The following is a 15,796-nucleotide window of genomic DNA, read 5'->3' on the forward strand; positions in this document are numbered from 1 at the left end:
TAGTTATTTTTGCCATGCACACACACACTCATATATACATATATGAAGAGAGAGAAAAATATAAACAAACAGAAGCTTAAAAAACTAGTATGCACAGGAATGAAAATTTTACCTAAAAGAGATCTACAATAAGTATTAGCATAAAGTCTAAATTGAGGGTTAGCAAACTGCATCTTGCAGGGGTCAAATCCAGCCTATCTCCTGTTCTTGTAAATAAAGTTTTATTAGAACACAGCCACACCCATTTATATGGATTGTCTATTGCTGCTTTTGCAATACAGAGGCAGAATGAAGTAGCTGTGATAGAGACAGTATGATCCACAAAGCCTAAAATATTTACTAATCTAGTGCTTTACAGAAAAAGCTTGCTGACCCTGTCCTAAATTATAAATAAAGTCAAAAAAGCAACAACTTCTTAATGTTAACACAAGTCAAGCACCATCTGGTTAGTTGGATAATACATTGGTGCCACAAATATTGGTTCATTAAGCTACCTCATCCAGATTCCCATGTATGTTCATTTTATGTTTCTTTCTTAGGAAGGGCTTTATGTCATTGGACATAACTGGGAGTTGGTTTTATTTGTAAAGTGAGAGAATAGCTTCTGATGCACATTAAGCATATGGTAGGTGAGTAAAATATTGGTCAGATGAGCCTTCTTAAAAAGCCTATCCTGCTACTGATGTTGTGTAGCTCTCGGTGACGCCGAAAAATGACTGGAAACCAAGGGAGGGCATCGAGCAGAGCCTGACGTAATAACATTAACCCGGCACCAACTGGCAGGTTGGTAGGGGTCAAGGATAGCAGGTGAAGTGGTCCAGATAAAAGATGATGATGGAAGAACGCATCTTGTGGTCAGGGAAATAGAAAAGGAGGGTCAGCAGAATGACAACTGTGAGGAAGAAAAAATCGTCAGGATTAGCAAAGGGAGGCTTAAAAAGTGACCCTGGAATATACAGAAATTGAGAGGAGGGTCTGGGGTTGCTAATTATATTTGGTTTTATATGTGTCCCTTTTGAAGCTGCTGTGAAACTAGCAGTATATCATCTAAAATACAACCAAATCTTCCTAATGCCCATCTATAAGTTAAAAAATCCCCTTCTCCGTCCATAAGTCCCCTCAAGGCTTCTTTAGAACAAATTCCTGTTCCTTTTCATTCTTTCTGAGACATGAGGTTACTACCTAAATATCACTGGATATCTAAGCTATGTTGGAAAAAGAAGAGGAGAGCATGTGCAAATACAAGTACAATCAAATGAATGAATATGTAACACCTACATATATACATACACAAGAGAAAGACATAGAGTGGCCGAGACTAAGAGACAGAGAAAGACAAAGAGATGGAGAGAGTCAGAAAGCACGAGAGACAGACAGACAGATAGAAAGCGGGAAAGACAGAGAGTGGAAGTGAAAGAAAGTGAGAGACCTACAGAGAAAGAAAGCAAGAGACACACAGAGCAAGAGAAGAGAGAGAGAGAGAGACAGGGAGAGTGAGACAGAGAACAAGACAGAGAGCCAGGGAAGGGGTTGGGGGGAGAATATCAGCAAAATAGAGAAAGAGGCAGAGTGAAACAGAGATAGATAGAAACATAGAGTGACATATGCAGAGACAGAGAGAGACCCACACTGCGAGACAAACACAGAGAAATGCAGAGAGACACACACACTCACACAGGGATGCAAAGTGACACACACTCACACAGAGATAGAGACCCGCACTCTGAGAGTGAGATACAAAGACACGTGCACACAGAGAGACTGTCTCCCTCTCCCTCTCTCTCTCTCTCTCTCACTCACACATACAGATACACACACACGCCGAAAGAAAGGCAAAAAAAGACATAAGCTAGACACAGAGAGGCATACTCAAAAAAAGAGGGGGCGCACATATAGAGACACAAATACAGAGACACCGTTGCACACAGAGACACAGGTATTGAGACCCTCAAAAAGAGAGAACATGCAAATAGAGACATACAAACAGGAACCAAGGTAGAGAGAGACTGAGAAAGGGGGCAAATATGGAAACCCAGAGAGTGCTGGATGGGAACAAGAGACACATTTGCAGCCAAATCAGGAGAAGCGAAGGGAGTAAATATGTTTGAGTCCCATGTCCAGGTTATAGTGTTATCTCATTTTAATCACCATGATAATTCTATAAAATAAGAAACATTATCCTCATCTCATTTTGCACCTTGCGGTAATCAAGTTCAGGTCCAATGTCACATACTAAATAGACAGAATTCGAACTCATTAAAATGTACATGCTATGTGGGCAGAGACTGCTGCCTGTTCTGCCTCTGCTGTACCCCATTGCCTAGGATAGTGCCTGGTGCATAAGAGATGTTCACAACACATTGGTGGAAAGAAGAAAGAAAGGGAGGAAAGGCAGGTTGAAGGAAGACAGAGAAAGAAGGAGGGAGGGGAGGAGAGAGGGAAGAAAAGAAGCCAAGAAGGAGAGGAGGGAGAAAACCAGCTCCAAAACCCCTCAAAAGCCCATGCTCTATTTTTCCAAGCCTCTCCCCATGATTTCTGTCATAGGAAGCAATCAAAACATGAGTCTCTAATTCAGTAGTTAGTGCTTAAATGTTTACACGCTCGCACACACACACACAGAGTAAGCCATTTTATGATATACAGAAAGTACTCATTTCATCTTCAGCCGTAAAATCTCATTCAAAATTTAAAAGAGAATTTGCTGAATGGGTCAGCGCTTTTAATATAGAGATCCCAAGATCTTGGATTTCAGTGGACCAGTCTCCCCCTGGCTTTCAGCGGCACGCATCAAATTGGCGTGATGATATCAGTAAAGAAGTCACATCAAGTTGAAAAAGGCTCTTGTTTCTTCAAAAGGTTCTTCTGGAGCTATTTTCCAGCAGTGTCTGGTGAACTGCCATACGCCAGGCAGTGGTTGAACTAGGGTTACCTCCTACCAAGTCACAGATTTATTCATTCATTTTCTGAAATAGGCAGGCCTCTAACAATGCCCTCCTAGAAAAAAAGGCTCTTTCTTCCAGAACATGTGCTTAATCCTACTCAGAGAATCTAAAATACACCCAGGCTGAATAGCCTCTTTATACCATATGAAATGTGAAACTCTGGAGGTTCTGTTTAAATACAGGTAATTTTTTACCAACCTTGATTTCTCAGGACACAAAGACTGTTGATCGATGGAGAGACAGAATAAAACAGAAATTCATAATGAAAACAAAGGGGCAAATCATTTCTGCCTTAAGCCCTGGGTAATTGGTTGCTTTAGGTACAAAACAAAAATCTGGTCTAATTCCTAAAGCATCACCTAAAATATCTAACAAGACATTTTAGGGATTATGATTCTTCCATCTTGATTCAATTTAACATAAGACCTCTTCTTCCTAAAACCCACTGATAATTACACATGCACACGTGTCACACCAGCATACCCCATGTAATAATAAGAATAATTACAGATTCCAACAGTTTGTTTCCTTCACAAGCACTCCAATATTATACACGGAAAAAATATCTGCAGCAAGTCAAGTGGGTATTACAGAACAGGTACAAAGTAACACTAAATGCAAACAGGATGTCAGAGAATCCTCGGGCAGAAAAGCAGACAGACCTTCTTGCACTGAAGCAGGAAAGGAATGGTCGGGGGGCGGTGGGGGCCTCTTTTGAGAAAAGACGGGAGAGTATTTAAAAGAAGAGGCCTGCAAAGCTGAGACAGTCCAGCTGCCCCTAAAAGCCTTTGTCATGTTGCCTCTCCAGCCTGAGTCTGCGCAGGCCATAGTTTTAGAGATGACAGCCGTCAGTTCAAAAAACCATTTTCAGTCATAAATAATAGCTTGAAAAGACCTCTGTGATGTCAAGTGTGACAGCAGAAAGCAACCACATTGTGGGCTTATTTCAAACTCATTTTCTAGATATCACAGGAATAGGGATTGCCATTTACAAACCACTCAGTCTCAGTAGGTGCTTTCCATCCTGGCAGCGCTTGAGAGAACTGACAGTGGAAGGAAAGCAATGCTTCAGAGCAGACATTTCAAAGTCGCCCTGCAGAGAAAGATCAGCTCCAAGAGTCTGTAAGACCGGCCTCTAACCTGAACGACTGTGTTCACTCGCCTAAAAAAAAGGCTGCGTAGATGTGAAGGGAGGTTGACCTTCCCTGGAAGCCCAGAAAAAGGGTCACCTGAGCCGTGACGACTACAATTCATCAACGCAGTGTTCTGAAAAGTGCAAGGGCCCGATGGCAAGATCATTTCTGCTGTGAGGTGGATGCAGCAACGGCCTGAATCCTTCCACGCCATGATGTGAACCTTTGATTTATCCACACTCCCTCAATGGACTCTGTCCTCCCCAGGAACTCTGACTTTCTGATTATAATTCAGCTTCCTTGCAGGTCGGGGACCAGGCAAAGATTGTGCTGGTCATGAGCACAGAAGTGTCCCAACAACTGGGTCAGGAAGACTGAGGAAGATCTAGCAATGGAAACAAGTGAAAGCTATAAACTGGCATTCTTGAGCCTGGCTTATGCGAGTCTAACCTAAAGACTTGAACTGACAAATGGGGCTCTGAACCTATCAGGCTGGAGACTAGATCTTCAATGTTGGCATAGTCACTATGATAACAAAAACCATCTTGTAAGGCCCCTTGGGAGAAGACTTAAGTCTCCTTTTCTAGAGAGCACCCAACATTGTGGTCAATCTGTTTCCATTTGAATTTCTACACTTAACTAATTAATCCTTATATGAACTCTAGATGTAATTGTTATTATACTCATTTTATAAATGAAAAACTGGGGTGAGGGCTGCTCAGAAAAGCAAGATAATTTGCTCAAGATCACAGAGTTTGTAAGACATGGAAGTAAGGTTTGAATTTTCAAGCTCCCAGACTCCAAGGGGCAAACAAATTAAGTGACTTGGCTGACGTCACATGGTGAATTCATGGAAAAGCTCGAATTAGATCCTTGATCTTTTTCATCTAAATTCACTATTTTTTTTCCATTGGGAATAAAATGATCTACTGGAAAATTCTAGTCATTAATCATTTGCTGGAAATTCTCGTATTTGCTAGTAAGCGCTCACTGCAGAGTAAAGAGTGACAAGACTGACCATTTCTGACATTGACTTTATGTGTCCAAAGCAAGGATGTCAGGAACAGACTATTAAAGGAATAGGCAATGTGAAAAATAGCAAATGAATGATAAAATAAGTAATTTTGGATGTAAATTTTAAAATGTTAAATCAATTTGGAATGTAGGAAAACCTTACTAACATACCACATTTATAGTAACAACAGTATATTACCCAAGAGGAAACAGGCATAATATTTTCAGGGTTTCTAATTTCATATGTTTATTTCTAGTGTTTTAATTTGTGATAAGTATAATATCATAAAATTGTTAATATTTTAATATGATTAAAATTCTATTTTAAAATTATCATGATATATTTAAGTGGACTTTTGCAATCAATGTAAGATTTTTATTAGTCAAAGACCAATTATTTTTCAACACTCACAAAAATTACACTAATTTTATAATGACATTGGTGGAAAACATTAGTACATTCCCTTTAAAAATAAAATCCTTCCATTTGCATTGGGATTCCCAGTTTCACATTTTTTTACTCATAACTAGATTGTGAGAATCAAAGGCCAAATTAGGAGAAGTAGGTATTGTTACCTATTTTTTATAAAGACAGGAACTATGGCTCAAAGAGGAGAAGTGACCAGCAGAAAGCCATTCAACAAGAACTTGAAACTGAGCCCATGTCTTTTGATTCCACAGCCAATGCACTCTCTGATGACTTTCTATGTAAAGCTAAATTTGTTGGGAAATTTAATAAATAAGGGATATGTGTGTTCTTAATGGAAATGACAGCATGAATGGTATAAGCAGAGAGACAGAAAAAGATGTATATTTTATATGCACCACTACCCATGAACTATAAATCAAGTACCAAAATTAGCACTTATTAAAAGCCTTTAATATATACACAGTTCTAAAACATTCCAAAATATTCATTAATTCCATTCTAATTCTATTAGCATTAGGCTGCTAATAGATATTTCTTATTTTAGTCCCTCATATTTCTATATTTGTTGTTTCTAAGCAGAAAAGGAGGTTCTGGTCCCTTGCCAACTTTTCTAATTGCTTTCATATCTAGTATGAGAATATTAAACATATTTTTGGTTTATTTAAGAAAAACCTGGTTTTAAAAAAGAGGCGATTTTTCAACCATATAATAATATGCTTCTAATGTTTGGGGAAAAGAAATAATAAAAAATGTATAAATATCTTAAAACAACTAGGCTTTAGAGATAAAATCAATTGTTTTGAGCGTTGCAGAGAAGAAAATGGCAATGAAACTAAATCAGAATATATTAATAACAATTAAAGTTCACATTAATTTAAAAATGTCATTCTTTAGAGGTTACTAAGCATGATGAGAAAAGTTTCCAAAGCTTAATGCTTTGATAAACTGCATCTTTTACAAGATGTGGAATGGGGAAAACACAACAGTAAAACACTTGAAGTTATATAGAAACTAAGAAAATGAAAACATGATAAAAGAACAAATTTTTATATATCTAGTTTCAATAGGACAAAAAGAATAAACAGCAATGCACTGAACCAGGGACAAGGTAATGCCAATGCATTTAGCCTGTGACCGTCTTCAGACTCATTCAAAACATAACTGGTAAAACAAACAAGCTCAGGAGATGTTGATCAAGTCAGCATCATTTAGCCTCCCCACTGCAATCTTATTCTCTGGTACCGCTGCACCTTCCTCATCCTCACATCTTCTCTAAATATGACAAGGGAAACTCTTAAAGCTTGAAAGAAATGATGGGCTTTCTTTGGAGAAAGCAAAGTAGGTGCACTTTCAAACTGAGGTCTTAAAAAAAATCTCACAGCACCATCATTTGATTCTTGTCATTCAACATTTTCATTTTGTTACCTTCAAAAAAGAACCCAGCAGGGGGCTGGCCCCCGTGGCGGAGTGGTTAAGTTCTCGCACTCCACTTGGGCAGCCCCGGGTTTCGCCCCTTCGGATCCTGGGCACGGACATGGCACTGCTCATCAAGCCATGGTGAGGTGGCATCCCACATGCTACAACTAGAAGGACCCAGAACTAAAACAATATATACAACTATGTACCAGGGGGCTTTGGGGAGAAAAAGGAAAAATGAAAAAAATCTTAAAAATAAAAAAAGGAACCCAGCAAACACCTAGGCATTCACTGCTGGATTATCTAAACATTACTAGGGAATAATTTAGTACAACTTGTATAGCTTTTAATGAAAAATATTTAATAAATATTTATCAAATATCCAGGTACTTTAAAATGTTTCTCTTTTCATAAAGGGAGTTGAGTAAACCCATTTTGTCAAAGTTTTAATATACTTTAACAAAAGTGTACAAAATCATAAGAATACTGTCTGGCTCCTAGTGAATTTCTTAGCATTTAAGAAAACAGAATAAAGAAAAGGGATATGATATACAGAAAATATATATACTAAAATACATATATTAAAAAGTATAGGCTATGCCTTGAGAATGTCAAAATGTAGGTATTCCACATTGAGAGCTATAGACAAACTATATAGCCTAAATGATAAACCATAATATTAACTTGAAAAATAGTATCATACATGTGTATGATAACACAGGTCTTTGCTTTGTTAATTAGGTCCCAACCTCTGTACGCTTTGGGCTCCAGAATCCTATGTCCAGCTGCTTATTTTACTTCTTCACCTGGATGCCTAATTAACGCACCAAACTTAACAAGTCCTAAAGAAATTTAATTTTCATTCTTCAAATCTCAGTTTTCCTTATCTCTGCAAATGCTTCACAATTTTACCTAGATGTTTGAACCAAAAACCTGTGACTCATCCTTGATTCTATCTGATCCTTTACTCCCTATCCCTCAGTTAGTAAGGCTTATTATCTTTGCTTCAAAATAGATCCCAAACTGGTATCGTTTTTCCAGTTTGTCTTCATCTTTTTCCAAATGCTTTGATGGGAACAAAATCCAAACTTCTCCTCCATGGTCTACTGAGCCGTACAAGATCTGGCCAATGGATGGCCCAGCCACACTCTCCTTCTCTTCAAACATTCAGGCTGTGTCCTCTATGGGCTTCTTCATTTTCAGGTTATTCTGTTGCAACTGCAATCCCCTCAGCTTTTCCACGGCTGGATCCCACTTGTATCAGTTCCTCAGCTCATAAGTCACCATTTCAGGGAAGTCTTCCCTGACCACTCAGTCTAATTAGCAACGTCCCACTCACCACCCCTCACTCTCCATCACCTCAATCTGTTTTGTTTCTTCATAGTACTAGTCATTGCCTGTAATTACTTTTCTTCATGTGTTTGCTGGTTTATTTTCTCTCTCTCTAAACTAGAGTGTAAGTTCCATAGAAAAAAAAGTCTTGTTTATCTTGTGTGTCCCTGTATACCCAAATCTACAATATCACTTGAATGAATAAATGAGTGAATGAATGAGTGACATATAAGATCCTATCCCCAGATATATCCCTTGGTACAGCTAATTATCAAGTGCCCTAGGCAGAGTTATTTAAACAAAATAAACTGTGCAGCAGGAGTCCCCCAGAGGATCAGTGACATCTAGAGTTCCGCTACATTCCTCCTCTATCAGCATTAAATGCAGCATTAACATGAGAAGAATACAGAGCTAGACCCAATCAGAATGAAAGACAACTTGGAAGACTGGAAAGTGAGGAAGAGCTTCTGGGAAGAGATTAATGACCCCATCCCTCTGCGACTGAAAGGAGCCAGAACTTCCACTTTTTTTAAGGATAGTGCTGTTGCCAGCAGTTTGAGGCACATCCAAAGTTTACGCCAAAGGAACTTTTGTAACTGGAGTTTTGCGAAAGAGAAAAAGACTGGGTTGGGAGGGGTGTCGATAAATGCTTCGAGTCAGGGAAAAAGCCAACCCTAGAGCGTTTTTATGCAACCACATGTAAGCACTCAACACAAACTGAAACTTTTGCCTGCAGGTAAATCTGCACCAAGTCTGCATACATTTAGAGAATATGTGGTTTTGCTTTCACTTAAGGATTTATTTTAAATAAATGTCTATGGGGCTTCAAACCATGGCTTATGAGACATTCAATTTTAATTCTTTAGGGTGTGGACCACATCACTTGTTCACTCTCTGGCCCTACCTGAATCCACTGCTGTGCTGGCTGCACAGCAGCCACTGCCCGTTTCTTTCAGCAGTTCACTGAAAGGAATGAATATTGAACAGCAAAAAAGCAACATCTCCTTGAAGGGATAAGATGTCATAACAGAATGACTTTCTCCGTTTCCTAGTCTTTAATGCCAAGAGCTGCTTGAACTCATTCTGTGTGAAGGGGATTAGGTAATACAATGCATGTCTGCTCAAAAAAATTATTAAGTTTTCCTTTGGGAAAAACTGTATTTATTTCCCTCTCTCTTCCTCAATTTGCCTTCAGGCAAGTGCTTAGAGATTATTTCACAAACACTATCTTTTCTTCAAAGAGCTTTAGTTAAGTATTAAAATATTTAATTAACTAAAAGCAATCAGCAACTCTGCTTTCAATTCTCAGCGCTCTCAAATTCTTTGCAGCTATAGTATTTTCCCAAAATTAGTGCATTACAAATTGAGAGGTGAAAAGGATATTTCACTTTACAAAAAGAAAATTCAAAGGGAAACATCTTGAGAAAAGATTTGTAGCAAATATGACAAACTATTAATACCTTTATTATATGAAATGATAGCTCAAATGGATAAGATAAAACATGTGCCAAATAAATAAATGAGTAAAAGACTCAGGAGAGACATTTTAAAAAGGAAATACAGCTAAAAAAGTATCCCACCTTGCCAGTACTCTTAACAAAGAAATTAAAAAAAGTTTTTTTTCTGGTCTATAAAATTATATGTAAAATTACATAATCCTTTTCCCATTTTTCTTTTTTAAAAAACAAGACTTTCTTTGTTCAAACACAATATTATTAAGAAGCCCAAGCAAATGGGTTTCATCCACCATATCTGGAAGGGTGGGCCATGAAGACTGGCTTATTCCCGAGTTCTTCATCCTTTAGGGAATTTTCAGGAAGCTTGAAGGAGCATCTAGTTCTCCATGAAGCACAACTGAAAGGCCAGTATTTTTAATACCACCCGGGACTGATAAGAGACTGTGCAATAGGCACACTCTCACATTGCTGATGAGATTCTAAGCAGGCCAATCACTCTGAACAGCAATTTGGAAATATGCCATGAAAATCACCAAAACATCCATGTCCTTTGACTACTTCACTTGTGAGACCCTATACTGTGGCTTTATTGCATGAAGATACTAATTGCAGCATTATTTCAGACGGTAAAACTTTAGAAAAAAAAAATGTATGTCTTCAACCATTCAATAAATACTTACTGAGCAAATGACCTTGAAAAGCTAACGTTGCTGTTAAAGGATGAGAGGCAATAGGAATGGCTGGGGTCACAGTTTAGAAAGGCCGTGAAGAAGGTAGCGCCTACTACGTGCTTTACTGAAGGTGCTTTTATCTTATTGGAGGGCGTTAATTCCTTAAATTAACGTAGTCCAGTTAGCACACTACCAAAGAATACAATGAAAACCAGAAGAGAAAATATGTCAAGTCGTGGCATTATAATTGTTCTACAGGGATGCTTCAGGTAAGACCACAATCCGACACTGGCGAAGTCTCCCTAAGAGAATAAAGGTCAAAAACCTAAAACATTTCTCTGGGATGCCCTGTCTTAGCCATGGATCTAGGGAAAATATAGTAATTTGAAGCACTCCTGACCAAAAAAAGAGTAAGCCTGGCTTCTGCCACAAAGAAGTGGGTCTTCTTCCACAAGAAGTGCCACAAGGAAAGAGGTCTCTCCATCACAAACTCCAAGCTTAAAACGAATAAAAGCATTTTGTAAATATGATCATCCAGTTTCACATTCTTTTCTGTGTTTATCTCCTTTGTGCAATCCCATGTCTTTAATAAAGTCTTATTTAAATGCCTCCAACCTAGTCTCAGCTGTGCTCTGTGTAAAGGAAGGATTACATGTCCAAATTGTAGCCAACCAGAGAAGATATCCCAGCCCACCATCCATACCTTAAGCTGGTGTGACGATGGCAAAGGTGATGAGTGAGAGATGCCCTAGCCTAGGAAAGTGTTTCTCAAAGATCAAGGGCAGGCCACCAGGCTCTGCTGCCCCGCCTCACAGAGGGAGGCGTTCTCTATTGCCATTCTTCAAAGGGCTGATGTTGACTTGATTACAGAAAGAGTCACTTCTTTGTAGCCTCAAGAATGTTTAGAAAATCAGACATTGAAAAAATAAGCATCTTGAGATACAAATGAAACTGGGAAAAGGAAAATAACTTGTGAGAGCAAAAAAGTAAACAAACTAATAAAAAACAAACGTCAGGCCCTTGCAACTCTCTCTGCTTGCCTGTTTTCAGAAGGGGGCAATTTATCACAAGTATGTGGAAATGATTGCTTCAGGTGGGGAGACAAATCAAATCAAAGCAACCCCCCCCCCCAAAATATTCTAATGTAATCACTAATTCAAAAGAAAATGATAGAAAAACAAGTATAATGAATGTCATTAGTTTTGGGGTTTTTTTTAAAGAACAGGATTTAAAAAAATTATCTAATTCAACCTTGGAATAATTGCTTTCTGTAAACACAGCAGGCATCTAATTTCATAAGTGGATGCACGCTATGTTTACAGAAATTTTAATCATTTAAACATGAAGTGGACTGGATTGAGGGTCTGTCCTATCCTGCCACAATATAAAACACATTAGTCCATTCCTGGATTTCTCTGACTTGTTTTATATTCATTTTATCTTGAGGTATTGCATACATCTTTGTAAGGCAGCTAAACTATGTTCTGACAGAAGGTGGAGAATAAACAAGCAAAAAATCCTTTTCCCTCAATGCTTTTTCATTCTGAAATTACTCTTCCTCTCTGAGGATTACTCTTACCTTGGGTTGTTTGCAAAGGTAGCGACAAAGTTCTCCAATATACTGAAACACAGTCACATTATGCTTTCTGCAGTCGTTCCAAAACTGGCTTGCTGAGAATTTCTTCTTTAACACACAAGTAGCACCTATGAGAAAAGGCAAAAAGAGGCACTAGGGAAACAATTCAAGGGCAGAATTAACATAAAATACAAATGATGTTGCACTTTTGCTCACTTTCAAGGCTTTTATAATCCATCAGAGGCCATTTATATCAAGCTCATTTGCAAACATTAATCATACAGTCCCAAAAATCTTTTAAAAATATTCATGTTGTAATTCTATATTTTGACAGTGTATATACCTTTTGCAATACATGGGATGAAAGAATCAGTCAAAATAAGTAGGAGAGGGGTCAACTCCGTGGCCTAGTGGTTAAGTGTGGCACACTCCACTTCAGTGCCCTGGGTTCACAAGTTCAGATCCCTGGCAAGGACCTATACCACTCGTCAGCCATGCTGTGGTGACAACCCACATATAAAATAGAGGAAGACTGATATGGATGTTAGCTCAGGGCTAATCTTCCTCAGCAAAAAAAAAATGGAAGCAAGTTACAAGTATCAGAACGTGACTTCAAAGAGACCAAGAATATTAACTTACTTTTGACCTTAACCTTAAAGCAGTCTCAAAATAGCTTGAAGTCAAGAGTTAGTAAGATAGAGTTGGTAAGACAACACTAAGAAAAAAGTTCATTGATGACTACAGAACCTCATTTTAACAATATATGTCACATGAATATTTTCCAAGGAAAATGCTAATGTCTCAACCCTCATCTTTATTTATTGTGGACATTGATCATATTCTAAATATACTATTCTTTAAAATTACTTTATAGTATTTTAGACACACACAAATAGTATTGAAAGATTTCTATTTATATATTATTTCAGGGCTAGCTAGTAACAGACAGAACCTCAGCCTGTTGCCGAATGGAATCTACTGAACTACAAGCTTTACCAACTGACTTATTGGGTGCAAACAAGGTACACTGTTTGCAAAGATAGCCTCAATAATTCCTTCTATGCACTTACCTTTGCAATGTGAATTTGCCATTCCTCCCTTCAAGAGATGGGGTCTATTTCCCTGTCCCTCAAATCTTGAATCTGGACTGGCTTGTGATTCACTTTGATCAACAAAATGCAGGTGAAATGATCTGCACAACTTCCGAGACTAAGCCTTAAGAGCTATGCAGCTTCCAAATTCACCCTGTTGGAAGGCTCCAACCACCACTTAAGGAGGCGAAGGTAGATCACTAAAGAAGGAGCAATCACATGGGAGGGAAGCCCAGGCAACAGCCAGCTCCACCCACATGGCAGAATTCCTAAGGCACTGCTCTTTCTACTTCAGGAATACATGGAGTATATCATGCAATTATGCCCTTTTAATAAATATGATGTTATAATTATATAATAAGCACACAGTCACCCTGATTTCTGATAGCATTTCAAACTTTAACAGACACAAGTTCTAATTATTAGGCATTTTGAAAACTTACCAAACAGAAAGTTAAAACTTACCTAATTCAATACATCCACCAATTCCCAGGAGAGATCCTGAACTGTGGTACAGAGGAAGGGGTATATAAACGATGTCATCAGCAGTACAACCAAAAGCCCACAATGCAGCAGAACCCTTTAAAGCCTGCAGCTGACTAATCACAGCTGCTTTTGGTAGACCTGGAAGAAAACAAGGAAAAAATCTATATGTAATAGAAAGCAAGTCTGTGCTGGTATCAACTACAACAGCAATTGAGACAAAATACATCAAAGAGTTCTAGATGCTTTATAAAAGGGGCCATGCAGGGGCTGGCCCGGTGGTGTAGTGGTTAAGTTTGCATGCTCTACTTTGGTGGCCAGGGGTTCGCCAGTTCAGATCCCAAGTGCAGACATACACACTGCTCATCAAACCATGCTGTGGTGGTGCCCCACACACAACATAGAGGAAGACGGGCACAGATGTTAGCTCAGTGCCAACGTCCCTCACCAAGAAAAAAAAGTGGGGGGGCCTTGCAAATGTGTGTTACTGCTTTAATTAATTTCTATCACCTTAGATCTACCCAGAAGGATCAAAACCATAAAATTACATTTGAGACACTGTAAGCTTCAAAGAGCCATATCAGCTACAAGAATGCCAAAAATGCCAAAAATCTGAAAGCATACACCCAAAACGAGGCAAAATATAAATCTAAATTATACTTAAAGTAGAAATTTTCTAGTGAACAATGCCAATTCCAAATAAGAGTCTGTCTCAATTATGAGCCAATGATTTCGTTATGTTTAATATGTTCTGGAAAAAGATCATTAGAGAATATCAGATTCCATGATCCATGATGTTGAAATAGTTCTATACTTTCATGATACAAAGGTAAATAGTTTTCTTTTTTTCTCCCAGTCTCCTTCTATGTACAATGGGTTTCTTGTAAAAAATTGTGGTTGTGATTAGTGTATAAAAAGTTTTACATACTGCTTTTGTTACGTGATATTTTTAGCCTATTTTCCATATTGTTATATCTTCTGTATTATGTCAGCATAATAAATTCATCTAGTTAATATGTAATATAATATGAAATTGCCATATCTATGGTTGAACATCAGTAATTTTATATGTCAACCTATATTTCCTTACCAAGGAACACAGCTTGTTTTCACAGCGATAAGTATCATCTCTTGAATTAATGTGTTAGATTAAACTGTATTATAGTCATAGGCCGTCCGTCAGTTCAGAGTCCTAATATTTTTAGAATGTCTTGATGTAAAGGGCCCCATCCCAAATCTAACTCATCAATAAAGTTCCTTTGCTTCATAAAGCGCAGTGTAACAAGGAGTATCCATAGTTTTCCCAGAGGCAAGCAGAGACCAGTGGCAGAGAAGCCACAGGAAGCATGCAAATGGCAGGATCAGGAGTGAAGAGGAGCAGACAGCAAAGCTTTAAGCGTGGTCCTTGACTGCACTGCACGGACTTACACAGGCCTGCTTAGCCATTTGTCAAAGGAGAGTTACTAACTTCAGTGGCTCTGCAAACTTATTCTGCACCTGATTTGACTTTATTTCCCAATTCTAGAAATTGAGTTCTAAACTTGACAACGTGTTTCCCAGAGCGAAGTACTTCCTTGCTGTTGTCTAATTGTCCAAGACTAGAGTCTAACATTCAAATACATTCTCATGTCTGATGTCCCAATTTTTATAGCCAAAATTTCCTACTGCCTACTATGTGCTTCTCTGGGTGTGCCCTGGCCACATGTAATGCCCTGTGGCTGGTATTTCTTCCTGGATCTCCTTGCCACTGATCATTTACCTGTCTTGACTCAGCCTCCTTGATATGATGCTCTATCTTCTAACTGACACTTGACCCAAACTTGCTGCTGTTTTTATCTCCCAACATATATCCCACTCAGACAACGAGATCTATGTATTCTGTACAAACTAAACCCCAATTTGCTCTTGTAGGCCTTCTCTGGTGTCACAATATATTCTGTGGTCTGTAGTGACCAGAACTACTTAACACACTGCACGGTCAGCTGGGGCACTGTCTTACTCAGAATAGGACATCAATCTTTCCCTTATGAAAGCCAAAGTTTTCATAGGGTTTCTGGTTACAGCAGCACATGGAGCTATGAACCATGGTCTACAGTGACTTCTGGACACTCTTACTAGGCTAAGCCTCAAGTCCACCTGTGGCTACATCTGCTTTGACATTTTCTGACAGGCACTGTACTCCATTTCTGCTAACTGGACGAGACTTGATCTCATATGCAAGTTGGCATTATCTTACCTATTATCCTAACTA

General features: G+C 38.5%; 1 protein-coding gene across 2 annotated transcripts in view; it reads right to left on the reverse strand.

The window, feature by feature from the left end:
- The window catches only part of SLC27A6 (solute carrier family 27 member 6), a 59,303-nt gene that overhangs the window by 25,572 nt on the left and 17,935 nt on the right, over positions 1–15,796 (reverse strand). For both annotated transcript variants that reach the window (XM_008516413.2, XM_070571254.1), the window contains 2 exons: positions 13,528–13,686; positions 11,975–12,099 (listed from right to left, as the gene is read on the reverse strand). In XM_008516413.2, coding sequence (XP_008514635.1) covers positions 11,975–12,099; positions 13,528–13,686 — 284 coding nt within the window. The remainder of the gene's footprint in view (positions 1–11,974; positions 12,100–13,527; positions 13,687–15,796) is intronic.

Source organism: Equus przewalskii, chromosome 13 (assembly GCF_037783145.1).
Source record: "Equus przewalskii isolate Varuska chromosome 13, EquPr2, whole genome shotgun sequence".
Classification (NCBI taxonomy): domain Eukaryota; kingdom Metazoa; phylum Chordata; class Mammalia; order Perissodactyla; family Equidae; genus Equus; species Equus przewalskii.